The sequence below is a fragment of the Rhinolophus ferrumequinum genome, chromosome 9 (assembly GCF_004115265.2).
Source record: "Rhinolophus ferrumequinum isolate MPI-CBG mRhiFer1 chromosome 9, mRhiFer1_v1.p, whole genome shotgun sequence".
Taxonomy (NCBI): domain Eukaryota; kingdom Metazoa; phylum Chordata; class Mammalia; order Chiroptera; family Rhinolophidae; genus Rhinolophus; species Rhinolophus ferrumequinum.
In genome coordinates, this window is record NC_046292.1 from 90,096,035 (window position 1) to 90,123,662 (window position 27,628).

At 49.2% G+C, this 27,628-nt stretch overlaps 1 protein-coding gene across 1 annotated transcript; it reads left to right on the top strand.

Moving 5' to 3' along the window:
- Positions 1-24: 24 nt before the first annotated feature.
- PXDC1 (PX domain containing 1) lies at positions 25-27,628 on the top strand. Its single transcript, XM_033114215.1, has 5 exons — positions 25-526; positions 14,185-14,276; positions 15,050-15,167; positions 22,144-22,255; positions 26,445-27,628. The coding sequence occupies exons 1-5, from the start codon at positions 271-273 to the stop codon at positions 26,560-26,562; spliced, it is 696 nt and encodes a 231-aa protein (XP_032970106.1). The 5' UTR covers positions 25-270; the 3' UTR covers positions 26,563-27,628.

A 27,628-nucleotide genomic window follows, 5' to 3' on the forward strand; every position in this document is an offset into this window, starting at 1 on the left:
GGTGGGAAGTGCCTTATAAAGCCGCAGCTCCGCCAGCCCGACCGACTCTAGCAGCGCTGTCTCCCGAGTGCGCGCGGAGGCGGGGTGCGGACCCACGACACATCTCCGACGGACCCCGATCCCGGGCAGCCCCAGACTGACTCCGGCTCCGGACAGACCTCGGACGGACCCCGATCTCAGGCAGACCCGGCCGGGCCCAGACGAGCCTCCTGCCCGCGGGCGGCGGGGGCCCAGGGCGGCCCGGCGGCGGGGGCATGAGTGGCCCGCGGCATGGCCTCGGCGGTGTTTGAGGGCACTTCGCTCGTGAACATGTTCGTGCGCGGCTGCTGGGTGAACGGTATCCGCAGGCTCATCGTAAGCCGGCGCGGCGACGAGGAGGAGTTTTTCGAGATCCGCACGGAGTGGTCGGACCGCAGCGTGCTGTACCTGCATCGCAGCTTCGCTGACCTGGGCCGCCTGTGGCAGCGCCTCCGCGACGCCTTCCCGGAGGACCGGCCCGAGCTGGCCCGCGCGCCGCTGCGCCAAGGTGCGGGGGCCGCGGGCACCCGGGTGGGATCTCACGGGGAGACGTGGTTGCGAGGTCATTTTAAAGTGCGGTAAAAGGAAAGGGGAAGTTACTTAAAGCAAGATTGACCTTTTCCTTCCGTCTCCGGGACGGACAGGGGACACTTCTACCCTCCGTCCCCAGATGAAAGGCGCCCAGGACGCCAATGGTAAGAAGACAGGGAGTCGGCCCGTGGAGACTTGAGGCCTTCCCGGCCGAGATCGGCAGGTCAAGTTCCCTGATCGTCACCAAGGACGAGTCACTGACCAGTACCAGTGTGGCGGCCAGTGTCAGTTGGGTCCCCAGGCCGTTCAGCCTCAGTCCCTGCTCTGGAGTGGCAGCATTCTCCCTCCCACCCTCCGGAGGGCCGGTTGCGACCCCCGGCACGCCCAGACAGCGGCGGTAGGGGCCGGGGGAAACGCTTGGGAAGAATTAACAACAGTGTCCAGTTGGGGGTCGCGTCATTTTTGGGAGCCGCCCCTCAGAGTCCTCCCCTGGGAGGGACCGCGCCTCTTGTTTTCTCCGGTGACTGAAGAGCCTGAGTGCGAAGTGCCACGCAGCTTTCTGTCACTCCTTGGGCGGGGCAGGCCCACGGGCAGCTGCACGGGTAAGCTGGGGTCCCCACCCCCAGGGGTGTGTCCACATTCGGGTTTGATTAACTGCAGCAGTCTCCTCCCTGGCCTTGTGACTCGTCCTGGCTCATGGGGACTCGAGTTTTCAGAGAACTGCTATGGTTTCCCATTTCCTATTGCCTGGCTGACGCCCATCCCTCGGGCTGCCCTTTGGAGGCCAGGCAGAGAGGAGGTTGGAAGAGGGGAGCAAGTGCCAGAGAGGCTAAAGTTGAGATGGGAAGGATTATGGAGGGGGGAGAAAGCCCCAGGGAAGATTGTAGAGCTTCTGAGCAGCTCCCCTTCCTTTACCCCCACTGTGTGATCACCTGCAGCTTGGTGACACTTCACCCTGAAGTCTTCCTTTCTGCAGTCCTCTAAGCAGTAGCCTAGTGGCACCTTTGGGGCCATTTACTGAAGATGAGGGTGTGGCCAGGACAAAGTCTCCTTAGCTGCTGGTTTGCCTGAGGTCTTAAGATAACCTCTACTTCCCCTTGCTGATAGCCCCCCCACCCCAGAGGGTGAATTATATGGATCATTAGGTCAGTTCCCAAGATACATCCTCTGGCAAACACCTCATTTGGCTAGGCTCCAAGTTTGAAGGCCCTGAGTGAGATGCCCTGCCTTTCAGGCTTCTCTTTGCTCCTTAGATTCTCCCATTTATAGCCATTCTGGAGATAGTTTAGTATTATTTTAAGCATGGCAGCAGTTTTTCTTGGATTTGCTATTTGGGTGTGTATATTATTATATTTTTAAATTTAACAAATGAATGCCCAAGTCAGGAAAGCTTAGATGAAGGAACAGCAGTTTATTCAATGACTTAACATCCTTTCTGGAACAAGGTGGGTCATAAACAAATTGGAGTCCCTGAGAGCTGCCGGAGTGCCTGCCTTCCACCCTGCCCTCCAGGTCTCACTGCTCAGGTGGCCCAGCACACCTGTCACCCCAAGCGCTCCATTTGGCTCCTGCCCTGTAACATAGTACCTATTGGCTACTTTTTTGTGTGTGAGTATTAAAATGCAGAGTAGAGTGTCTAGTAAGCCCTCCATTGATGATAGTTGTTATTGTTCCCCTGAGTGTCAGCTGCTTCTGGGGACTTGTAGACAGTTGGTGGGGAGGAGGGTGTGGCTTTCGCCTCCCTGGGACATCATAGTGAAAGTCTTACCTGGAGCAGAAGGGAGGTGGGTGTGAGGCCCTTGACCTGCCATGCACGTGCCCCTGGCTCTGTTCCTTCTGTGCTCATTTGTGCTGGGTCAATTCTGGGTTCCTGAGGTGTAGACAGAGAGAATGCCACTGAAGAGTGGACCACCTGCAAGTGAAGAAATGTTTAGGAACAAGGTGATTACTGGGGAGAAAAGAAGATTTGGAAGGGATATGATAGTTGCTTTCAATTATCTAAAAGAGGGGGAAAATTAGAACTAGGTATTAGACGTGGCAGTCGGTGGGGGCAGCGGCAGGGGTGGTGAGGATGGGGACCAGTGGCTGGGTGAAGGACTTTATAAGCCTTGGCTGAACTCCTGCAAGAGCAGGCTCAGCACCCCCTGAGGGGAGGAGATAGATGGGACCCTACTTCTGGGACCTTACTTCTCCATCTAGTTCTTGATTCTCTGCATGGAGGCAAGCTGGTCCCTCCTCCAGCACCACCTGAGTTTTGTTGTACAATGCCAGGGGAAGTCCTTTTCCTTTCTCAGATCCATTTAATCAAGGGAAATCATTTGCTAGGTGAAATACATCACAGTAATGTAAAAGAACAGTCTACCTTATTTTCTTGCAGATTTATAATTTGCATAAAACAATTGTCTGGATATACAAACTAAATACAAAAGGCAACAAGATATATGTGTGTTGTATTGGAAATGCCAGGTTTTCTCTGTATAATTCCTTATCAGATTTCCTTGGTTTAAATTTATTGAAATATTTCTGGGCTGGGTTAGATTGGTGCTCTCTAGTTTCGTTACAAAGCTTTGTGAGGAAACCCGGGTTTCCGAGCTGACGCTGGCAGCATACTGGTAGCTCCTGTAAATGTACCACTGAACACCCTCAGAGGGTGTGGAACCTTGACCCGTACTTTCTTTGAATCTGCTTGCAATTGAAGGGAGGCAGAGCCCTTTCTTAGTCCCTGAAGTATTGCATTGGGGGAGACGTTTATACTGCAACGGGGAGAGAATGTGATTTTTCTCCCTTCTGCACACACACTGTAATGTTGGGCTTGGAGACCGTCAGTGGGCCTTGTATGTTGCATGGTGACACCTGTCCAGAGGTACTTGAACCGCTGCATGGAGGCACAGTGCTCACTAGCTTTCCTTCCTGGCCTTCTGTTTGGGCGAGGCTGACTTCAGGACTTGTTCTGGGTGTGTCCTCCATCCTTTCTCCTTGGAATCTTGGCCTCTCACCTTACCCTTTTCTTCATCTGGGTCTGATATACCCATCTCTTCCTTTCGAGGGGACAGAGATGGATGCTTCCTGCTGGATATTAGCTCCGAGTGACCAAAGTGTCCATTTTCCCTTTTTTAATGCTCTGACACCAGTGACGCCAAGTCTGTAACTGAAATCCCCTCTGCGCAATACTTAACGTGGTTCAGGTTTTCCTGACCAGACCACGGCCAAGGTCTCCTGCCTGTCACATCTCTCAGGTCTGGGAAGGTTTACACTTTAGAACATAAACATGCAGAACTTCCTCATTGACTGTTTAGGGCTCTTGGACTATTTTGATTTTTTTCTAAAGCACCTATTTCAGACCTGGTCACCACTGTAGCAAGACTCCATTTCCAAAGTAGTCAGTGATCTTTGATTCTTGATTACTGGAAAATCACCATTTCATTTTTGCATTCATTCAGCAACTTTCTGCTGAATGCTTACCACATGCCAGGGTTCTTCCTAGGTGTTGAGGACACAGTAGAGAACAAAATATACAAAAAACCCCATATATATATATATATGGTGCCTGGTTAACTCAGTTGGTTAGAGCGTGGTGCTGATAACACTAAGGTAACCGGTTCGATCCCCTCATGGGCCACTGTGAGCTGCACCCTCCTTAAATAAATAAATAAACAAGTATCCCTGCCCTGATGAGCCCTCATAATTCTTATATTCTGGTCGGGAGAAACCCAGTAATAAACAAGATAAGTAAAACATATATTAGGTAGTGATAAATGTTCAGAAGGAACAAAAAGTAAGCAAGGAAAGGGGCTATGCCTTGTGGGTGCAGGGAAGGGATTAACTTTCAGGTAGGGTGGTCCAGAAGGTCTCAAAGGAAGTGACCTCTGAGTAGAGAGACCAAAAGGAGGGAAGGGACAGAACCAAACTGCATGACACCTGGGAAAGAAAGAACATTCCAGGCAGTGGCAAGATCAAGTGCAAAGGCCCTGAGACCTGCATGCACCTGGTGGCTTTGAATAGTAAGGCGGCCATGTGAGTAGAGTGGAGAGAAGGAGATGGAGTGTAGTAGGAGGAGACCAGGAAGGTAGGGTATGGGCAGGTCACTCTCAGATTTGGCCTCTTATGCAGAGATGGAGAGCTTTGCGCAGTGGAGTGCCTTGATCTGACATGCACTCTCAGCTCTATGTTGAGAAAGACGGGGAGGCAGGGGGACTGGGAGAGCTGCTGGGACGTTGTGCCAGGTGTCGCAGAGCAGGTGTGAGAAGTGGCCAAGCACTGATATGTCTGGAAGGGAGAGGCACAGCATGTACTGAGACGAGATGTGGGGTGTAAAGGGGTGTCGGGGCCGCCAGCCTGAGAAGTGGAATTGCCGCTCACTGAGATGTGACGCCTGCAGGAGGATGTGAAGCTGGTGAAGGGGTCCAGCTTTGAATGCAGTTATTTTAGCATTTTCTCCAAATAAGGCTCACCCTTGAGAGCCTGTGTGGTGCTAGTGCACACATGTGCTCACCTTTATCACCGAGTACATGAATCTACCTGCGCACTTGTAGACTGTCTATTTTTAGGTGTGAGATCCGAGGAGCTGGAGTTAAGGCCTCCAGGAAGGCATGGACACACATATGCCCACCAGACTTCCCACAGCCCTGACAGCTCAAGGAAGACCTGTGCTCTGCTCCCAGGCTCTGAGCCTGGCCACTTATTCTCACATGGGCAGATGGGAGAAGCTCTGTGCCACCCCCAAACCAGCGGCGAGGACACCACCTGAGGCAGGGGCACAGCGCAGTCACCAAGTTGACTTTCTTAGTGGAAGTTGCTGAGGAAAGAGCAGAGGCCATGTGGGTCCTGGGCAGCACGTCAGGGGCACATAGGCCACCTCTGCAGCCTGGCGGGTGATTGGCGGGGCCTGCCCCTCGCCTCTGACACAGCCCCACCCCCATGCAGAGTTCACCTTAAGGTATCCTGCCTCTTTTAACGGGCAGTTTTCACTTCTCAGGGAGATTTGGGGTACCCTTTCTGGTTCACAGAACTAGTATGAATCTCTTCCACATATAGGGCTCCTGGGCTGGCTGCTTTTCCCAAGCCCCCGGACAGCGTGCTCTGCTGTCCCAGTCTGGTTCCAGGACCATCATCTCCATGTAGCCTGCTCTTTCTCTCTCCTCCTATTTTATCTTTCCCAAATCCACACCCTGTTTCCACCCAGACTTCATTGTGGTTTCCTTATCCCAGGGCTCCTGGTGTCCTTTCCTTTTCCCGTGAATGACCACTCGGCTGAGTTTGGTTTGTGGTCCTGTGATCTCATCCCATCAGATCTCAGACTGCGCCGTGGGCCCTGGTGACCTGGGCTAACCTCTCAGCTGGAGAAGGTGCTGGCCAGAACTGTACATACACAGGTAGTTCAGTAGCTGGCCTCTAGGCCACGGTACTTTCCACCAGTTTCAAAGGAGAAACTTGGTTCTGCTCTGGATCAGTGCCACACACCCACTGCTAGCACCCTGGCCGCCCTCAGGCTGCCCCCAGGGACACAGGTTCCCATCTCTCTTTAAAACAAGTCTAGGCCTTATGTCACTCTGTGGTCTGTTTTTATAAACACTTTTCCAAAAGCTGAAAGATGTTTCTGCATTGTGACCATTCACGATAAGGGAAGATTCAGAGTGCCAGGGCAAGGTGACCATACTATGCAGAGCTAATAAAATATTAGGCATTTGGTCAGTTTGCCATTTCTGGGTGAAACTCAGCTTAGAGTTTCATAATGCTCGTGGAATTTGGGAGACCGAGGAGAGGCTGATAATGTCCTATGAACCCAACATGCATCTTACCCATGTGGCCCCAGTAACAGATGGCCCAGGCCACCGCGTCCTCTGGGTGAGGCATCCTTCGGGAGGACAGTACATAAATAGGACAGTGCATCCTTTCAGCAGCGGTTGGCATTTCTGTCCCACTGAAAGCCATATTTTATTGGTATATTTGTTTTGTTCACTTTTTCTTGAGTGATGGTAGATGTCCACTGGCCACTTTCGGTCGTCAGCATTAGAAAGGTGGTCCCCTTGTTCCGGAACAAGCCTGAGAAGTACCCCCAGAGCTCCTGATCTGAATCTTCTCTTTGATGGCAGGTGCAGGGAGGAAGCAGAGGCAAAGGGTCTGTTCTCTGTGCTTTTCTGGTCCAGCTGTGGCCTCTGAAATGATGGCAGTGCAGGGTATCACATGACAGCACGCATGCACGTGCTGGGACGTTACTCTCCAAACAGACACCTCCAGAACATCCTCCTTACCTCACCCCCTAAACTGAGTCACAGTGGTGGACACAACCATGCAGCTCATTTGCTAACTCACGCCAGCACTTTTTACTTCCTATTTGTTTTTAGAACAAAACAATCATGCTTTGCTGATATGTAACAGAATCAGTAGGAAGAACACACTGAGTATCAGTTTGACAGGGAGGAGGGAAGGAATGAACAAGTAATTAAATCTTTTACACACAGTATCTTTAATCCAATGAGAAACCTGCCCTGTTTCCCCAGTCAGAAAATCGAGGCCCTTGCGAGATTGGGTGACCTACCTGAGGACACAGGTCAGGTGGGAGGAGTTCAGGCGAAGTGGCCAAAAGCACTGGCTTTGGAACCAGACAGGTGAGGATTCAGATTCTGACTCTGTCACCTGCCACTTGCCCAGTGACTTCAGGCAAGTTGCTTATTTCATCATCTCTGGGCGCCTGACTGATAAACTGTCAATAATGATATCTGCATGGCCGGGTTGTGAGCACAGAAGCAGTGGTTCCTCAGAGTACCCAGCCCCATGCTGGACACATGAGAACGGTTGGCTTTGGACTCAGCATGCTATGCCAGCATTCCCTCACCGAAAGCCATCTCTCCAGGTGTGGCCCTCCATCCTCTCATCCTGTGGAGGCAGGGATGGCGATAGCCCCTGCCCGGCCTAAAGAGAGATCCTGTAAAGGGGTTCCCTGCGTCATCTGAGTGGGATCTGTGCGGACCAGGCCTGGGGCTTTGCTGTGCCAGAGACTAGACTTTGGTGCTTGACAGCGGTCAGGCCGGGGAATATGCTCAAGGGGGCAGTTTCACAAGGGGCGGGTCAATGTGGAATACCTGGGGCTGGTGTGCGTATTACCCTAAGAAACAGAATAGCCAGGTGGGCAGAGTTCTTGGGGCCAGAGCCTGCATGGGAGGTCTTGGCTGCCCTTTGCTTCCTGTGGGGAAACCCCTTCATGTGGTCTGTAAGGCTCTGCTTGTCTCAGCCCTCCCTGCCCCACCCTCGCCATCTGGGCCTCCCGAGGGCCTCTGCTCGCTCTTCCTGATCCCAGGCCTCCTTGTGTCTGCTCACCCTTCAGGATTTCTACCCTGAGAGGATGGGTCCCTGCTGTGACTCGTCCTGTCGTCCCAGGTGACACGCCACTCACTGTGGCCAGTGTTGACCTCACATCCATCCTCCTAGCTGGCATGAAAGCACTGGGAGGCAGGGGTGCTGCCTGGTTTGTTGTCCGAGGTGTGTCCCGCGCCTGGTAGGGGGCCTAGCATGGAGCAGGAGCATAGGCCGTACTTTGCAGTGAGTGCATGATTAGTGCTTCCTGTTTTGAGAGCCTAGAATGGGGTGGTAGTCCTTAAGTACTTGGATGTTCTAACACAGACTGGCTAAGTGATTGGCTTCCTAAACATGGTAAGTGTGAAGCTTAGTGAGGGAATCCCACTTTTAGTGGGAGAATAATGAAGAGGCTTAGAGAAGGAGGGATTAAGGGAAGGACACAGTAAAGATCAGTAGTTTTAAGTCAAACTTATTTCCTCAAGTGATGAAATAACATTCTCTCAAGGGAGCATCTCACAGGTGTGGGAAGAGGCAGAGGAAGTAAGAACATGTCCTCTCAGCCCCTTTTTGGTCTTCAGAAAGTGTTATTTGTCTCTACCTCTTCTGTCTCCTCCTGCTACTGTCTCTGCCGTGCTTTTCATTCTTGAAAAGATGCAAGGAGAACTAAACATCGCTCAGCATTCCAAACTCTTATAGTCAGGTGGGAGCACTACTGAGCCAGGGCAGCCAACCGAAGGGAGGGCGAGCCAGCTGGGCACCACCTTGTGTGTCGCAGGTGGGAGCAAAGGGCAGAAAGGTCTCCTGTCCATTCACAAACGCTGTGCCACACCTGCAGATGGCAGCACAGGGGATCGAATAGAGGGGCCTTGGATTTCCAGGGGGTTGGGACTTCCCCTGGGGTGCTGAGGTATGCAGAGAATAACCAACTCCGTCACATTCTCAAGCTCATCACTGCTTACTCTCCATGTCCTGAATTTTGACTATCTATTTAGAAAAGAGGTACTTAGGAAGTAAGCCTAGATGGTTTTCCTGGAAAATTTAAACTATTTTGTTTCTAAGATTTCATCAAGCTTGACCTTTAAAGAATATGTGTCTCTTCCGCATGCAAGATGGCCCTGCGTTCCTCAGCTCATCCCCACGGCCTTCTTCCCGGTGCGGTGTTGATGGACATGTTTGTGAAATGGAAAAAAGGAACCCTGTAAATGCAATTTATTGTTTGACTTGATTTGAAAGTTCATTTACAGAAAATTTCCCTAGGAATCTGCTGTGGAGTCTCCTCTTAAGAGACTTGTGTTCTTTGAGTAATGGACACTCCTTTGGAAAGGACTGTTTTCCTTTCCGGTGGACCCAAGAAGCCTCGTATCTTTATTTCCAGAATTATAGTGAGTGGCAGAAGGCACTCAGGTTCAGATCTCCAGGGTCTGTCCTCAGAGGAAGTCTGGGACAGTTCCCAGAGGTGAGTTGCTCAGCTCAAAGTCTCCACTTCCTGAAAAAAAAGGGGACCTTGGACCCAGGTTTCTGAGATTGGGAAACAGGTTTGTTTATATTTGCTCTCACTTATGGATTTTTGTGCTGATACCAGCATGTTCAGTTTGGGTTCCAAGAATAAATCAGGTGTTTGTGTTTATGTAAAAGAAACTAATCCTGAAACTGACAGAAACACATCTGTGTTCTCAATTTTCAAGGCTAAACTAGTTTCGAAGGAAAGGGCACCCTGGCTGCTCTAGGCTGATTTTAGCCCTCAAATGTATATAAAATCGGCACACTGAAATTTTTTATAATTATGTTATCAAGCTTTTGGTTTCAAATTTTTAACTGGGGCTAAATCTGGATAAAATTTTCACATCACAAATTGTGCAGAGTGAAATCTTAAAAATTGAGGTTATATTAGTGATTATGCTTTTATCAGAAATTAGAAAAATTTCCCGGGGCTGTGAAGTCTACTGAGTCAATTTCCCGAAAGAGGAATCTAAATGTGGCTGTTAAAGGATTTCACTTCCTATGTTGTCACTGTACTAAATCTCGGGGCTTCCACAGAATGCTATTACCCTCTGCTGGCCAGTCCTGGCATGACAGTCTCATAACCAAGAGGTGTTTTTTTTTTTTTTCCTCATCAACTGTGCAAATTCTCAACCATTTCCCTCCTACAGTATTTATTGTTACGGTCTCAGGTAGTAAAACTGAATCAAAAAAGATCCCCATAAAATTCTCCTCCCATCAATAATATTTGGAATATAAACCCAAAATTTTAGATAATTCCAAATTATTGTATTTAAGTACATTTTTAAAAATAAAGTTTAAAATTACTTGCTGTAAACAATTGATATTTGCAAAAGCTGTACCAGCCATTAAAAGCCAAAGTTCTTGGGTCACGAAGGAAAAATACAATAGATAGGATAAAAAAATACAACAGATAGACTAGAAAGCAACCTGAATGCCTATAATTAGTTTGGGGTAAGAGTACTTCGTGGACTCAGAGTTGTCATCTGTCTCTGAGAAATAATACAATGTCCCAAATGTGTGTTCTGCTCACGACTCCACCTTTCAGTCTTGTGTCATTTTAGAATATATAATAATTTTGGGTGTCGCCAGCAGGCATTTGAGGTTTCCACCAGTTGTGAAATTGAGAAACCTGAAGGAAGGAACTCCAGTGAGCACAAAACAATTAGAAATTAAAAACGAAAATTTATTTTATTTCCCAACTGTGACCCCAGAGAGCTGTTTTGGATTTCTTTGTCTTTGTAAAATGTTTTCCTAACACATTTAATGTACCCATTATTGGATGGGAAGAAACACTTCCAACAATGGAAGTAGGGTTGTTTCCAGGGCCCAGGAGAGGAGGGAGATGTGAGCGTTGGAGTATTAAAAGAGTCAGGCTGTCGGTAGCCCCTTGGACAGTTGCGACTCCTTCATGCGCTCATCTGGGGGGTTGGGGGGCTCTGCTGGACAAGGCAGCTGCCGGCCTGTGCCCCTCACTGCTGTGCTCCTCGCGCTAGCAGGGGTGCTGCAGTGTCAGTCAGCCCCGGTCTGCTGCTGTTAGGTGGGTGTCAGTAAATTTAACTGAATCCACCACTTCATGAATCTGCCTTTAATCAGCTGAGGCCCCTCCTGGGGGACAGGCCAGTGCTCGTTGTTGTTCACGTGGATGAGTTTCCTCGGAGAAAGGAGGACAGCGCCTTAAGAAAGCTGATCCAGAGCGCCAGCTTGACTGTCACCCGGGGAGCCATGATGGGGCAATAAATGATACAAAATAAAAAAGTGCTCCCAACTAAAAGCCCAGAGCTTAAAAACTTATCATCTGTCATCTCTGTTCTTACAGGGAGGGATTCCAGCACCTCCCTTTCCCCATTGAAGTTTCCTCAGCTTCCTTTTGTTTTGAAGTATGTTTCCATTTCCAAGTACCATTTGGCTTCCATTCAGCAGCAGAAAGACGGAAGAAAGGAAGCAATATGGTTCTGTGTGCTTCCACAGATAACATCAAACCTGGGCGGCCCGTGACTCAGTACACTGAATGCCACTTAGCCGTCCTCCGGCAGCTCTCCTGACCTTGAGCTGCTGGCCTGTCGGCTCTGGCTGGGGTCTGGCTCAGTGTGATGTGACGTGTGAACTAGGTTACTACCCATGAGCAAGATGGAGCACACACACAGGCAATAGCTAATACTTAACTTCTGTGCTCTCTTAGGCAACTTGACTCAGTCAACAAACAGCCAGCACATTAAACTCCCTGCATGTGTCAGGCCCTGTGCTGATGCTGATGAAAGCGAGACGAACCAAAGGCGCTTCCTCCTTTCAGGTTTAGACAGTGGACTTGGGGAGACCCATCGGTGTAGAGTGGTGAATGCCACAGAGATCAGGAAAGATCTCTGGGAGCCCAGAAGCAGACCAAGTCCCATTCTCTGATGGCTTCACGGAAGCAGAGGGCAGGTGCCTACCTCTCAAGGGGTGGGTGGGCTTTTCTCATTCATGAGCCCGGACGTGGGGGGAGGTCAGCAGGACGGGGTCTCCCAGCAGCAGTGCAGCATGAGAGTCGGGGGTTGTGTTTGGCAGCATGGACCTGCTCCTCAGGGGTTGGTGTGAGGGTGTGGGAGAGTCACAGGGCACAGGGCCAGTAAAGTGGGCAGGGGTCAGATCGGGGAGATTCTGTGCACTGACTTAAAACACTGATACTGTTTCCAAAGGCCTGACGCATACTTCTTGTCTTTCTCTAGTTCATTTTGGAAAATGGGTCACCAAGAAGATAGGGTTGTCAGATAAAATGCAGGACACCAAGTTAAGGTTAAATTTCAGATAAACGACAAATACGTTTTTTAGTAGAAGTCTATCTATATTATTGCATTATTCATTGTTTATCTGCAATTCAAACTTAACCAGGTGTCCTGTAGTTTAGTTGACAAATCTGGCCACCTTAAAAGACCAGTATAGAGCAGAAGGTGTTTATCTGACTAAATCTTACCCTTGGAGGTTATTAACCAAATCATGGGTTGAACATTAATTAAATCAAAGATGTGACCAAAAATATGTTGTTAAAGCAAAAATACAAGAACTATAAACGTCTATCCTGATTTAAGATTGTTAAATTATGCTTTATCACCTATAAAATGGGTGTAAATATGCTGTGTGCTCACTATATAAGAGGCTAATCTTTCTACAAATGTACCTACAGAACATAAAATACTACTGTGTCATAAACTTGATTAATTTAAAACTTGTATTCTATCTGTAATAAAAGTTAACATATAATTACAGTTTTGCTCGTCTTAGAATAATGAAGCACTTTCTGGGGACAATTTACATAACTGTCCTTTGAAAACAACTCTTCAGAGGATTTTGCGTTGGTCCACTTTTCCTCTGTAGACTTCCCTGTAGCAAGCAGATCAAAGCATTTTTGTGGAAAGCGTGTGTGTTGTGTGTGTGTGTGTGTCTGAAAGTCTATGCGAGGAATTCAGGGCCTGGAGAAGAGGCATCCTGAGAATCTGGCTCTCTGGTATTTTCTTCCTTCTCTTCCCTGCTTCCCGTAACATACAGGGAGGTGTGGTGGGGCCAGGCAACATGGGGAAGAGAGGGAGAGGTGGCCCCCATCCATTTCCCTGATGGCAGCTAGGGCCTTGTGCTGGGGTGTGTGCGGAAGCTGTGTGGATAGAGGCCCAGGGTTTCCCAGTGGGCAATCAAGGCCCACCCTGCAGCCTCGGGGGCTCCTGCTCCCTGGACAGCTGCCAGCTGGCCGCCTGGGCCTGTGTGCTGAGGACGGTGGGCAGGGACAAGCAGGGATGCCTGCACCCACGGTGGCCTGTGCTGTAGGAGGTCAAGAGAAGGATGCCTGGCCTTCACTCCAGCTGACATTGTGGAGGGTTCCCCAGGCTTTCTGAGATGCCCTCACCCTATGTCTGGGGGTGCTCCTGGTTTCCAGGGACTATATGTTCTGGGCCTCTAATTTCAATCATGTAGTTTAGGAAGTTAATTTTACCACTTATGCAGACTCAGTCAATATATTGCCTCAGAAACGAATAACGCTTTCTCCCATCCCTAAGAAGCCGATGTGTAGAAACTGTAATGGGAAGATTTGTGTCCTGCACTGCTCATGGGGACGCAGAAATACACCCCAAATCTCCATGCTGCAAACTAGGGTGTTTTTTTAAAACAAAATACTGTACTTTGTAGCGAGCAGCCAGTCAGGGCTTCCGGTAACTGTAACAAGGACACTGAGATTCCTGAAAAGAGCTGTGAGTCATGGCCACTGGGGTTTTCTCTGGGTAGAGATCTGATTATTTGCCTTTCAAACACAGCATTTAAATGACTTGTCTAAATACGGGCTCCATGTACATGGGTCCTGTGGTCAGGTCTGCCGTGGCCAGCAACATGCGAGTCCTTCCACTGTGTTCTTGGGAGTGGGTGGGGCCTGGGCCACTCAGCTGGCAGGGGCTGAGTGGTCCCCGGCTGAGTTCTGCCTGAGTCCATGGTGTTTATGGAGCTGGCCCAGACTGTCGCTCTCAGATGGGTCTTGGATGCTCTATCTGTGGCTTACGCCTGCCTGCCCCACTCATTCACTGTCCCCAGCCTGCCAGACTTCTCCTTGGATGGCCAGTGTCCATTCCAGCACACAAACAAATCATTCATTGGGTTTTTGAAACTTAGCATGAGGTTTAGAGCAGAGCTCTCGGGGTAGGGCTATGCATACCAGAATGTGGCTGAGTACATAGATCCCCAGACCCCTTTCATGCGTGATGACACGGGGATGGCATCCTCATCCTTCATCATGGGATGCCTATGGCCTGTATTTAACATAGAAGCACATTTCCTGGTGTGTTTTGCTGACTTGAGCCATTACTGTTTCAATCCTAGGACTGATTGCCATAAAGGATGCCCACGATATAGAGACCAGGCTGAATGAGGTGGAGAAGCTGCTTAAGACCATCATCAGCATGCCGTGTAAAGTAAGTGCGTCAGGTCCGGGCTGGGTGGGACGTCGGTACACCCTGGCCGCTTCCAAATCACTGACCGGCTTGCCCCCTTTGCCGTTTGCCTCTCCCTGGAGGTATCAGGCCGCAGGGAGGTGGGTGGATATAACCAGGGGAAGGGAAGACTCCTGTGGGCTCCAGGGACTCCGGGTTTTGTTTTTGTTTTTTCCTCCCTAGTGAAGTAGTGGAAGTGAGGGGCCAAGGAGGTTTTGAGTAGGAAGAGACATGGTCCCTCCACTGTGGTGGGCTTTGCTTTCTTGCCTCCGTGCAGAAACCCACTGGTCTTGCTGAGGGTTTGGGAAGAGGGCGTGTGGGAGCCAAAGGGAGTGTTACCATAAACATCTGTAGGTGGCCTTTCAATGAAGTTTGCAAGCTTTGTGTGCCGTAGTGATAAAGAACCTGTGCTTGAGTCAGGCAGACCACCTATCTCCTGTAAGCTTCGTTTCCTCCTCTGTGAATGGGAAGGGTCGACGTGCTCACAGGTTATTGTAAAGTGAAGGGATCAGTGTCTGAGAGCTGGCACATACCAAGCACTCAGAAAAACTAGCCATTGTTTCCATCACCCCATCCCTCTTATCCTGGGGCCTTGCATGTTAGCCAGGCGGGGCGACAAATGGCGAAAAGTTCCGTGATTGCAGCCTGCGCTTGTGCTTCGTCCCGCAGGCGATGTGGACAGCTCAGGGGCGTTGGCTTCAATGGGCCCATGTTGCAGAGCATTAATTTTTAGTAATTAACATATCTCTCCCCAGTATTCTAGGTCAGAAGTTGTGCTCACCTTCTTTGAAAGATCTCCTCTAGATCAGGTGTTAAAAAATGACAATGTACACAAAATTCAACCCAGCTTTCAAAGTCCGGTGAAAATATCAGGTAAGAGCTCCAGGGAAGGCTGGGACAAAGTGCTGCTGTGGAAGGCTGTGGTTTTCTAGAAAGCTTTCCAGTGTGTTGTCTGTGTGGTTGTACACACCTTCCACCCTTGGGATCCAGAAAGACAACACAACAGAATGCTGAGATAGTGGGTTTACACTCTTCCTACTTCCACAGGGAGTTATTTGGCGTATAAATTGGAACTTACTTAAGAAATAGTACAATGATGAAAACATTAATGATGCATTTTGAAGCAAAATACTGGAATCAATAGTCTAGCCTGCTAAAGTAAGATAGTTCACATAACGTGGCATTGAATTAGACTCTTGGTTTTAGGGCAGCCAGGATGAAAAGGGAAACATACAATTTAGGTATCGTTAGCGTGATAAATTAAACTAAAAAATTACAGAGGCAAAGTCAGCAGCATTAAGAGCAAATCGTCAACTGAGCAGAGTGTCTGGCCAGCTCATCCTTGTGTCAGGTTGAAAGGAAGGGGAAGCCTGGACTTGACCCTTTTGGGTAGCTCTCTAAGATCTGGGTTGCACATGTTGTTAGGACACTATTTTTGCAGTGCAGTTTTGGTGAGGTCTGCTGAGGAGCATTCTGCAGGGAAAGGAGCTCTGGCCTGGCAGGGTGGGGGGTGGGGACTATCTCAGGTATTGGGCTTCCCCAGGCAGTGGGCAGTCAACTTGTTTTTCTAAGACATAGCATTTGAGTGAGGTCTCGCAGGAGACTGCTGGGTGGGAGGGAGGGGAGGCAGTTGTAAGACGAAATGCAGCCTGGCTGCAGGCGAGAGCCCACAGAGCATCCTGATCTTAGGAAGGAGAGAAGGTGGGATTCTGTGTCCAGCACTCCGTTTCTGAATGGAGGAGGAAGGAAAGAAGAGGAATGAAGGAGCAAGACTCAGAAGGAAGCTGATGGAGAGTCAGTAGATGAGACGGGAGATGAGCCCAGAGGCAGCTCCTGAGGAGAAATTGGTGGTCATGGTGACGGAGACAGGAGGACAGGTTGGGATGATGTCATTGGTATAAAAGTGTCCTTATTGAGTTCTGTGCTGTAGCGGGGATAAGAGTCTTAATTTGCGCTGGGTGAGGTGGATAGAGTGGCCAAGTTCTGGGAACCTAGATTGGAAAATGTGCTTCTACATATGACTGTGTGTGAGCAAGATGGATGTTAAACCTGGGTTTGTCTGTCTGCTACTTTTCATACCTACTCACGGTAGCTGCCTGTGTATTCTTAGAAGGAAGAGCAGGGGAGTTCAGGAGCCGTCCTTAGCTGGTACCTAATATCCGTAACCTTCTTTATAGGAAAGTAAAAATGGCAGTCATTTATCCTGGTGGATGTCGTGGACCCTAGTCTTGGAGGCTCGGAGAAGGTTCCGAGACCCTAATTGTCCACCGTGATAGGTTTCACATGCTGTCACCTGGAGCGGGCGCAAGCTTCTGTCATTTAGTGCACAGTGGAGGAGTCCCAGCACTAGTGTGTGTGGTTTGCTTTATTTCATTTTGTTTTGAGCAAATGGGAGAGCAAAGAGCAGCACAATCTTTTCTGGGCCTGTGCTGGTGTCAGGGGCCGGACTGTAGGTTTCGGGTGGCCCCAGAGTGTGAGAAGGACAGACTCCAGCTGCATGGAGTTGCCTCTCTATGATTGAGTAACTCCTAGAGTGCCACGACCCAGAACATTTCCAGCCCTCTGTCTTAGTGTCCTGTTTTATCGGTGACTTGGATAAATGCATGACCATGTTTATCCTGAAGGGCTGAGGGTACTGCGATGAAGTTTAACAGGGATAACTGGAGACTCCCATGCTGAGGTTTTAAATAAGTTCTCGGTGTTTTTGCGAGGACTGAAGACAGAGGTTTTAGCTTGCACTGCAGACGTGCCTCGGTGAGGCCTTGCTAGGGCCGCAGCATCCAGCTTTAGGAAGGCAGGGATGCTGACCTCCTTGTGCCAGCCGGGTGCCCAGGTCATCTGGGCAGCGTGCTCTACCCCTGGGACATTGCTATGGATGGAAGTAACTGCTGCCAATTTTGGCTCAGCACAGAACACGTTGTAATAAATGGGGCTGCCTAACAATGGAGTTTGTAAGCATCTATCTGGTGTCAGTATGTCTCCCAAAGCCTCAAGCCAGGGTCCTGTGTGAGGTGTCCCTGCATGAGGTGGTAGGCTGGGGGAGTGCCTCTGGCATCCTTCCAGAGCTAAGATTCTCTGACTCTGGCAGGTTTCCTCCTCTTTCTCTGCCCTAATCGATTGGGCACCAAGTCTGGGGATTCTCCCTTTGAAGCTTTTCAGCCATCCCTTCTTTGTTCCTGGACTAGCCAGTTCTCACTCTGTCTAAGCAAATGCTTCCCAACATAAATTAGTGTGTAAGTGTGCAAGTGTGAGGGGGGATTCCCACGGGATATAAGATGCACCGTCATTATTCACTGAGTGAGGAAATAAATATCTGAAGACAACAAACTATGGTAAATTCAAAAATACTTTTTAATGAAACTGTCATTTGCAGTACACCAACATCCCTTTGAAGAACTAGTTCACACATGGGCAAGCCATGTCACTCAGCCTTGGTCCCATATTCAGGGTGTTGCTGGATTCCGGGATCCCCAGGCTCTGAGCCTCAGGACCTGGAGAGCACCCCCTGCGAACATCCACATGTCAGCCTCACCCTTTCCCCAGGATATACCCTGTATACTGATGTCATCCAGAACTCTGACTTCCTGGGTTTGTTAATTTTCTCAAAACCTTATGGTCACACTGAGGCCCAAGTCCCCTCCTCATTCTTGGCATGTCAGAGTCTGACTCACTCTAGCTTTTTGATTTTGTCACCATAGAACCCTCCACTGCAGACCCTCAGCCTCCTCCTGGCTGGGCTTTGCTTGTGCTGTGGCCGCTGCTCTTCTCTCTGTTCACACAAAGCCTGCGAGTCCACTCCCATCCTGCTAAATTCCATTCATTGGTGAAAACGCGCTGGCCTGTTGCTACTCACCCCAACCCCCAGACCCGCTCCCTCCCCACAGATTTCTTAAGGCCTTCTCCTGGTGCTGATGTAGCATTACAAGGGACGGTGCCATATCCCGCCTCTGAATGCTCCTGTAGCCTCTTCTCTCAAATGCTGAGACAGTGTCTTGGTCAGGAGCTCCACTAGGTGGCGCCAGGCGCTAGTGGTGTGAGAACCACGCCATGATTTGGGCCCACGGGCAAGGACAGTCAGGAAATACTGTGGCCTCTCAGGTAATGCTTTGGGTCAATACAACCTTAAACATTCTTCAGCCTATGTTAATTTAAATGCTTATCAAATATAAGAAAACTTAAATTTACTTTTTTACACTGTGGCTCTGTCTGTGCAGCCTTATAGGAAGTGTAAACCTCATCCTTGATCTGGGGACTTGGACTAAGCAAATATCAGCCACAGAAATCTGATTCTTCAGGTTTGGGGGGCCTGGAAAGGAATTATAATTTCAATTTTCATTAACCAGCCATCTGTACAATCTCAATCTTAATTTTCATCGTAAGAGATAGTCCAATTAGCCAGTTAATAAAAAGGTATTGCCTTAGGTTTTGTTCCATTGCTGGAGTACATTGAAAATATAATGGCAGAGAATTCAAAAGGGAGGAAAGCTATGCTATGAATGCTTTCAGGGCTGAGACTAAATGCTAAAATAAAAAGAAAAAAGGAATATGTGCTTTAATGAGGGGAAGGACTGATGACATATGGGGCATATGAAAACATAGCTGCAGTTAAAAAGAAAAGAAAAATCACCACTACGCAAACACCACAGAAGTAATTGTTGCAGAAAAGATCCATTGGTAAATGTTAAAATTAGTGGGTGAAAGTTTGAGGAGAAATATAATTTGCATAGTCTCAATGCATCTCCCCAAAAATATTTCTTAACTATCAAGAGAGTAACCTGACTTTGGAGAAACTAGCAGAAACCTCCTTACCCAGTGATACAGACCGACATCCCAGGAGTATGACTGTTGACATCACACACCCCTGGTACGATGCATCGAGGAGAATGTGGTGTCACTCTGCAGGATTCCTGCCCAGAATGCACCACCTCCGTCGAAGCTCACGAAAACATCAGACAAATTGAGGGATAGTTAGTAAAATAACTCACTGGTCCTCTTCAAGTCTCATGGTCATGAGAGGTGAGAATAGACTGAGGAACTGTCAGAAGTGGGAGACTACGTCACACAACTTAATGGTACAAGGGATCTGGGACTGGGTCTGGACCAGAAAAAAAGGACATTAGTGGCAAAGCTGGTGAAACTCAGGTGAGGGAGATGTTTAGTTAATTTCCTGGATTTTATCATTGTAGCATACCATGTTTCCCCGAAAATAAGACCGGTCTTATATTAATTTTTGCTCCAAAAGACGCATTAGGGCTTATGTTCAGGGGATGTCATCCTGAAAAATCATGCTAGGGCTTATTTTCCGGTTAGGTCTTATTTTCAGGGAAACATGGTAGTTACCTAAAATGTTAACATTACAAGCTGACGAGGGATATGTGAGAACTCTACTGTTTACACAACTTTTCGGTAATTCTAAAGCTAGCTCAAAATAAAACGTTTAAAAAAAGAAGAAATGCCAAAGTAGGACTCTACTTCATGTGAAAAAATTATGAATGCAAAAAAGTAGCTTGCAAATGAACTATTTCATGGAATCAATCATGTATGTGGTTAAAGTCATTAAACTGGCCAATGATTTTTGCTATAGGTAGTAAGCTGACTTCTAAGAAATTCACATTTTAAGTATGTTTGAAGATAGACTTCAGAAGTTATAATTTTTCTGTAATCATATTTCCTTTTTATTTGCATGATACAACAGATATAAAGACATTAGCAACAATGATAGTAATAACTACCATTAATTGAGTTCCAGGCACTTGTTATACTCTTTACAAATACCATCTCATTAATTTGCACCTGTTCTTGTTGGGATGGATACTGTCCCCATTCTACCCATGAAGAAATTGTGCAAGAAGTAACCTTCCCAGACTTAAGTAGCAGAACTCGGTGGTCCAGATGTCCTTGCAAACAATTAAAGCACGTTCCTGTGCACAAATGCTTACATAGGCACCTAAGGAATGATTTGTTACAGATCTGTTTTCCAGGGCTGGAAAGATTCCATTTTCTAGAGTTCCAAATTTCACACTTAAGAGAGTAGAAAGTTCCTGTCCATGGTATCTCTCATTACCAGTTCAGAAATGTTTTGAGGCACTGACATTTTTTTTTCCATGTATAGGATTTCCCTACAAAAATTCTTTTGGCAAAGGGGTGGGAGAAGGGGAATGGGGCTGTCCGCTGCCTGTACTGAGGTCACTCCGAGGTTTTATGTGCTTGCTGAGACAGACAGATTTGAGTGAGAGTTAATGAAAGCAATAAAGAAACTGGTTCTTTTTTTTTTTTTTAATTGCTTTTATTAGTGCTGCCATACGTTTAAAATTGAAAGGTGAGGGAATCTTAATCTTTCTTGTTAAGATTTAGTCATCTTCAGAGTCACTCAGACTTTGGTAAATGTCTTCTTTTTGCTCTTCTTGCACCTAGAAATGTAGTTGACCCTGCAGGTTCCAAGCAGAGGCTTTTTGTTGTTTTCAGTGCTCCTTCGCATCACTTGAAGGCTGTCCCTGCTGGTTCTCAAGCAGAGAAGGCCGTGGGTTCTGGGTGGGCTCTGGTGGGGAGGGCAGGGCAGGGCAGGAAAGAGCACTGTGCTGATGTCACTTGGAGTGTGACTAACTGAGCTGGTGTTGCAGAAAACCCATGAAACATGAGCTATCACTTCTCCAGAAAGTCAAGTGGAAATTTTAGCAGTTACTTGGCAAATCTAATTGATGAATAGTCATTTGAATCCTGTGGGGGTGAGGAGGAACTCTTCTGTTGTGCTTTCTTCATTTTTGTGTAGTTTCCCTAATTCTCTTCATATAAAATTCAAAGAACTGAGAACCTAATACCTAGAAAGTTAAAAAAATTCCACTCATAAAACAGCAAATCACACAAGGGACTAAAATAATCTAAATAATGGTCAGATGTAAGAAAAAAAATAAAGCAATGTCCCAAACAACAGTAGCATGAGATGCCCGAAGAGACTGGGCAGTAACTGTGCTCTTGTTGCCCCTGCCATGCCAGAAAAGAGGAAGGGCTATTTTGAGCTGCGGATATCCATGTGTTAGGCCCTGAGTGGGAAGATGATAATCCTTTGGATTTGAGAATGCACCAGAAATGTTCCAGTTGAGGGTACTTAGTCCCAAGGTCATGGAGCTCATTGTTGGCTGAGCTGCAGGGTCCAAGCTCCCACCGGCACTGTTTTAGCTGCCACACCCTCAGGCACCCCCATCCCCACCTCTTCCAGCTCTGGTCGAGAATCAGACCTGCATCCTGGCAAAGCTAACACCATACAGCCAACATAGACATAGGTAGGCGTTGTCTTTGTTGGCCTTTTTAAATTAGCAAACTTTGTGCTTGTTGGTAAAAAACAATCAATTTATATACAGAATTATATAAAGTAAAACAGTGAAGTTGCCCATTTGGTTTAAAATGTACACTGATTTCATTTGATCCTCACAGCAGCCCATCTCAGACACAGGTGAGAGCTTAGAAAGATCGAGAGACCTGCACAAAGTCCCCAGCATTGTGTGATGGATGGTCGTAAGCCCAGACTGACAGATGCAAGCTCAGTGCCCTTTCTGCCCCAGCTTTCCCCCCACAGGGCAGGGTGTAGAGGGAGGGCGCTAGAACAACCAGAGCCTCTTTCTGGGGGGAAAGATGCCTGTCAGCTTGCACAGGGTCAGCAGGCGTTCCTGTGGAAGCTGGCATCAGCTCCTTAGTCTGTGCGGCAGACTTCTAGAACGGGCCTCTGGGGTGCAGAGTGTTCTCTTAAAATGTGGGGGAGACTGGGGGCAGTAGGTGGAGGGGGAAGTGTGGAGATTGGTATAATTCAAAACTTGACCCCTTCTGAATGTTTACCTATTGCTTTCACTTTCAGAAATCATGAGATCCAATGGATTTTGTTTAGCAAATACAGAAACTATCGTCATTGACCACAGTATACCAAACGGAAAAGAGCAACACCTGGGTGTGGATCCGACAGAGCATTTGTAAGTACACTGATTTGAATATAGGTTTACAGATGGGATCCCTGAGCTGTCAGCCAGTGCCAGGGGTAGGGGTGCACTGACGTACGGAACTCTATAGGCAGGAAGTAGATGTGCCCAGAAACGCGGAGACATCCTGCCTGTATTTGGACACTTATTTAAAGAATTTGCCTTTTCTAGAGGACAGTGAGACCTTGATTCATAAACCTTATGGGAACAGAGTTCCTTTTCCTGAGTAGCTGGCTGTGAGGGACCATCGTGGAGAAGTTGCCAGGCTTCTGGGTCTGGTCCGTGCTGAGCCCTGAGGGGTACAGGGGCCACAAGCCTCCTCTCTCTTAGGGCCTAGTCTCCTGGGATGGGGAGAAGTGTCACCTGCATGTTGGTCTCACATCATAGAGCTGGAGGTCCCCCAGACTCCCAGGTGGCTGCCACCTGGCCCAGCGGGCCTGCTCTGAGGGAAGAGACGATGTGTCTGGTTAGTGAAGGTGGGACAACCCAAAGACAGAACTTCTCCCTTCTTCCTTCCTCTGATAACAGAACTTTGACTGTGGTAAGTGCTCTAGGAAAGCCCGTCACCTGGAGGCCCAAGAGGCACAGCCGCCTTCATCCTTTGTGAGCTTCCAGCCATCTCCTTGGGAATTATGGGGCCGCAGCTTGAGGTGGCTTCTCTTAACTGTCAAGGCCAAGCCCAGGGCTCTTCATGATTGTGTGTCTGGGAGTTATTTAACCTCTCTTGGCTTCTCTTAATTGTCAAATTGGGACCCCTTTGCTATCACAGGACCAGTGGTTGTGAAGACCTCAGGTACTGAGTGTGAAATGCTGGGCAGGAGCCGCCTGAGGTGGCTCTGAATGCTGAGGCCCTGTGGGCACATGAGAAGCACAGCCCATGGCGAGAGGGGCCTCTTGGCGTCCCAGGTCTCGGTCCCTCCACTCAGCCAAAACTGAAAACGGACCAGGACAGACTCACATGCCGAGACACACATCTGGGCTAGTTGACTGCAGGACAAAGCATGACCCCAGGGTCTGCCTGCGCTTTGGCAGGCATTTCGAGCCACTTCTGCTGGCCTCTGCTCTGTGACAGAGCACGGTGGGAGCCCTGTCAGTCCCAGAGAATGGGCTCTGGCCAGCAGCTCTCACTTTTTTAGTTCCTCAGATGTCTCTTGAGTGTCTAGCACAAGAATCCTTCCCAGTGGAGATGTCATGAAATGTTGGTATAAAAGGATGTGCTGGCAAAGCCGAGGGGGTGTTCTTTCTCTGAAATGCCATTGTCCCTTTGCATGCCTTGCCGTGACACAACGCAGCATTGTACCCACTGTATATGTATATAGATAGTACATGAGTTCACGACCTGTGGGTTCTCTGTGTTAATGCAGGGCTGGTACCACAGGGTACAAGGTTGATGTGTACAAAATGGGTGGTGGGAAGGAGAGGTCCTTCAGCTTCATGGGAGGAGTGTCTGGCTAGGGCTTGTCTTGCTGGACACCCTCCCTTCTCATAGTTGCCGCAGGATCCTAATATTCCTGGGGGAACCCTTTCCACCTCAACAGGCCTCAGGAGGTCTTCTGCACCCTGGCATAAAGCTAGATTTCAGAAGTAAGTTCAACTGTGAAGAGTTTTGCTGAGAAAGCAAGGTTGGTAACATGATTTTCCCAGCTAGCCTGGAGCTTTGCATGGATGGCAGTGACACAGTCTCAGTATGCGGCTACCTGCTCCAGGACACCTGGCTGGCACAGAGAGAAAGAACAAGGGAAAACCTCCTAGGAAAGCTTAACAAAGAAACGTCTGCCTCCAAGCAGCTCAGGGGAGCAGTTAGAGGGAATTCCTGCCTGGGACTTGCCAGGTACCAAATCTAGGGCAGCGTGGCTACACTGATGGTCTGCTGCTGTCTGTCTCTTGGGAGCACTCCACAGGGCTGTCAGGAGGGTGCTGTGGGGTGACTCCGAGAATGGGAGGTCACGAAGAGATGGCATTTGAGTAGGAGGAGGTTTTACCTCCTGGCCGCAGCTGTCTTCAGTGGTACTTGCCAGGGACCATTTGGCCCCGAGTCTGTGAATTCAACATCCTCAGGCCTGCTTATTAGGACTTGTGCCATGGAGCCAAGCAGGCAGCCCCCACTGTCCCCTGGGGGAGGGCAGGTACCAGTACCCAGGGCCACAGACCCCACTGCACTCAGGGAATGGATGTGTGTGGCTGATGGAGACATGAGTCTGTGGGACAGCTGGACCTCTGCCTAGTTGGCTGGAGGGGTTGCCAGGCTCTTGGGAAATTCACTCCCAGACTGGCAACCCTCATTCTGTCCTCATAGGTTAGGAGCAGAGGCGTTTGCCAGGCCTGCCGAGGGCCCAGGTGACTCATTTTCCTGAGCATCCCAGGGTCGGTCCCCTTCCCTCCTGAGTCCTCAGGGTCATCGGACCTGAGGGAAGGAGTTGTACCCAGGGGATAGGAAGCTGTCTGGGCAGGGCTGCATCTTGGCTGTCACTGTGGCCCTGTCCTTCACCTGTCCCTGTACCCAAATCTCCTTTTGGTTTCATTCCAATGCTGGTTTGAGGGAAGAGATGCACCATCTTGTAACAAAGCTGGAGAGGTGGCCTTGTCTCCATGAGACACACTGCCTCGCAGGCTGCAAACACTTCTGTCACAGCTCCATCTCTTTGTCTGCAGCCTGTGCTCCCAGGGCACAGCACATGAGGAGGAGGAGGTGGGCCCTGAGTCCTTCCCCTGCATCTCCACACACCCTCACTGTGGAGTTAAAGGAAAACCCAGCTTTGCTGCCTCTTCTGTCTCATTTTGAAGCTATAATCACCTCCTCTCCTCTTAGCTGTCAGGTTAGACCTGGAGGAAGCATGCCTCCCTCGAAGGCCCAGGTTTGAAGTTAGCGGGGTTCTGTACTGTGTGCTCTATTTTTTTCTGTGACAGCAGCAGTGGCTTGAATGCACCATATGCTCTTGAGGCAAAGGTGGGGCCCACATCTCTGCAATCCCCATTCACTTCCTCAGCCAGCAGAGCCAAGTCAGAAGCTCATTACTGTGTCGTTTGGTCAGTTCGTGGCCTTCCCAGTCTCTCCTAAAGCTTTCCAGGTGTAGTGAGCTTCCACAAGTACGTAGCTGGTGATACCTCCAAGCGCTGGGAACCACTAGGAAGCAAGCAGGGACATGGTAAGCTAGTAAGCGCTATGGCCTGAAGGCTCCTTCCCACTTTCCTGTGACAGCCTTCTGGAAGGAGCTGCCCCACCCACCTCTGCCAAGCCCTGCTGTGCCTGGACTGATGCTTAGTTGAGGAAAATGGAAAAAGCACAAGCAGCGTCTCAGTCTCCCTTCCTAGCAAGAATGTGCTTCATGCACTTCTTCCTCTGTTACACATTCTTTAAAGTTTGGAGATTTTTTTTTTCTCCCTACCTTAGGCCGCACCTGAGTTAGAAAGGAGCTAAAATGGTTTCAGTTCATGGGGGAATCCGTATGAGGAAGGTACTTGTGTCACCTCACATTCGGGGCCCATGTTCTTCCGGGAGCTCTTCCTCTCTCCCTCCCCGCAGGTAAACTCTCACGTTGACTCGGCATCCAGTGAAGGCTTGTCGCTGGAGCGAGCCTTCCCTCTGCCGACCTCACTGCCTCACCCAGCGCCTCTCTGGGCTCCTGCAGAGTCCTTCCTTCCTCACCTGTGCACGTGGCCCAAGGATACAGTGAGGATGTCAGCCTGTGACCACAATGGCTTTTCTCACTCCTCTTTGCTGTAGTGTGTGTGGCCCGGCACACGGTGGGCTTCTGTTCCCAAAGACGGCCTCACCCGCCCTCTTCACTGTTGCTTCCCCAGAGCTTGACACAGAATAGTCCCTAGATACGGAAAAATCATCACTCTGTGAGTGAATGAATGGATGAATGCCTCGATAACTACTAGTTAAGGAATATAATAAATAGCAGTGTCGAAGGCAGTAAAAACCAACCTGAAACAAAACAGTCTTTAGAGCAGGGTCCATTTCACCTAATTTGTAACCATGGTTCTTTCCACACTTCATCAGCGTGCATTGAAAAGGCCGTGTCCACTGGTGCGATGCTCCACACCCGGGAAGAGCATCATGGAAAGCCCTCCATGCTGTTTGATGTTGATCCCGAAGTGCCCCCGACCAATGACCTTCTGCCCAGGGGTGGGGGCAGTGAGCCAGCCTCAGCCCTCAGCTCTGTGCTTTTTCTTTCAGGTTTGAGAATGGCGGTGAGTTTACCTCAGAGCTAGAGGGTGACGATGACCCGGAAGCTTATGTCACCAACCTGTCCTATTACCACCTGGTCCCCTTCGAGACGGACATTTTGGACTGAGTCTCCATTGGGCCCCATCCGCCCCCAGCCCTTGACTGTTGGATCTGCTGCTGTCCACTGCACGAGCTCCAGGCCCAGGTTAGACGGGGCCTGTGGTGACCAGGGATGGCTCTGCTGCCAGGCCTCATGCAGCAGCACGAACCTGAGGCCCGCCAAGGTCTCCAACGAGCAGGAGTCAGGTTCCAGAGTCCTGTGCAGCCTGCTGCTGCTGCTGAAGGATCTTCTCTCTCCGCTCGACACCGTCAGCCCGCTGCTGCGTTCCTGGGACGCGCTCCACGCCACGCCGGTGTGTGGAGAAGCCACAAGTGCCTGCAGGACTAGCAATGCAAGGGCAGGATGCCCAGGGCCTTACTGGTTCCTCCTCTCCTGTTACTGCTTTCTGGAGAGGAGACTTCCTCTTGGTCCAGTGGCCCAGGGCTGCCGGCCCCTTCACTCCCTATCATCCCTCACATGACAAGCGCACAAAATAACCCTGTGACATTTTGTTGAGTTGCCAAGTTCTGGACGACAGAGGCAGGGTATGTTAAATAATCAGGATTTCCTTGGGAACCAGGATGTGTGGCTTTCATTTCTGTTTTTCGTCTTCTATCCGGAAACTGTGGGCTTTGTGTCAGCCAGAGGGGTGTTTACAGAAGGTTAATTGTGAATAGGAACAGAGACAGGGGAAACCATTGACGATCAGGTGCCTGTTGAGCTGGGACTGAGGTAATGATTCTCCCCAGGAGGACAGGATTCCCGCCTGGCCCGCCAGCACCTCTTCAGGGTAATAGTGCTAGAGCCACCCTGGGCGTGGAGGCGCACCTCTCCTGCTATCTCCAGCGCTCAGGCTGTAACTGCCGTTATTGACCTGACAGGGCAGGAACGAGAGGAGAGCACCGGGTCTCCCCACCTCCCCTTGCGCTCGGGGCGGGGCTGGGTTCTGCACGCTTATCTCCTCACATGTCTACTAACCACCAACATTTGCTAATGTAAATAATAGTAAATTATTGAGAATCCTAATTCTTTGACACAGTCTGTTTTTTAATCTATTTTAATTAAATAAAATATATTACTCTACTTTTATGGA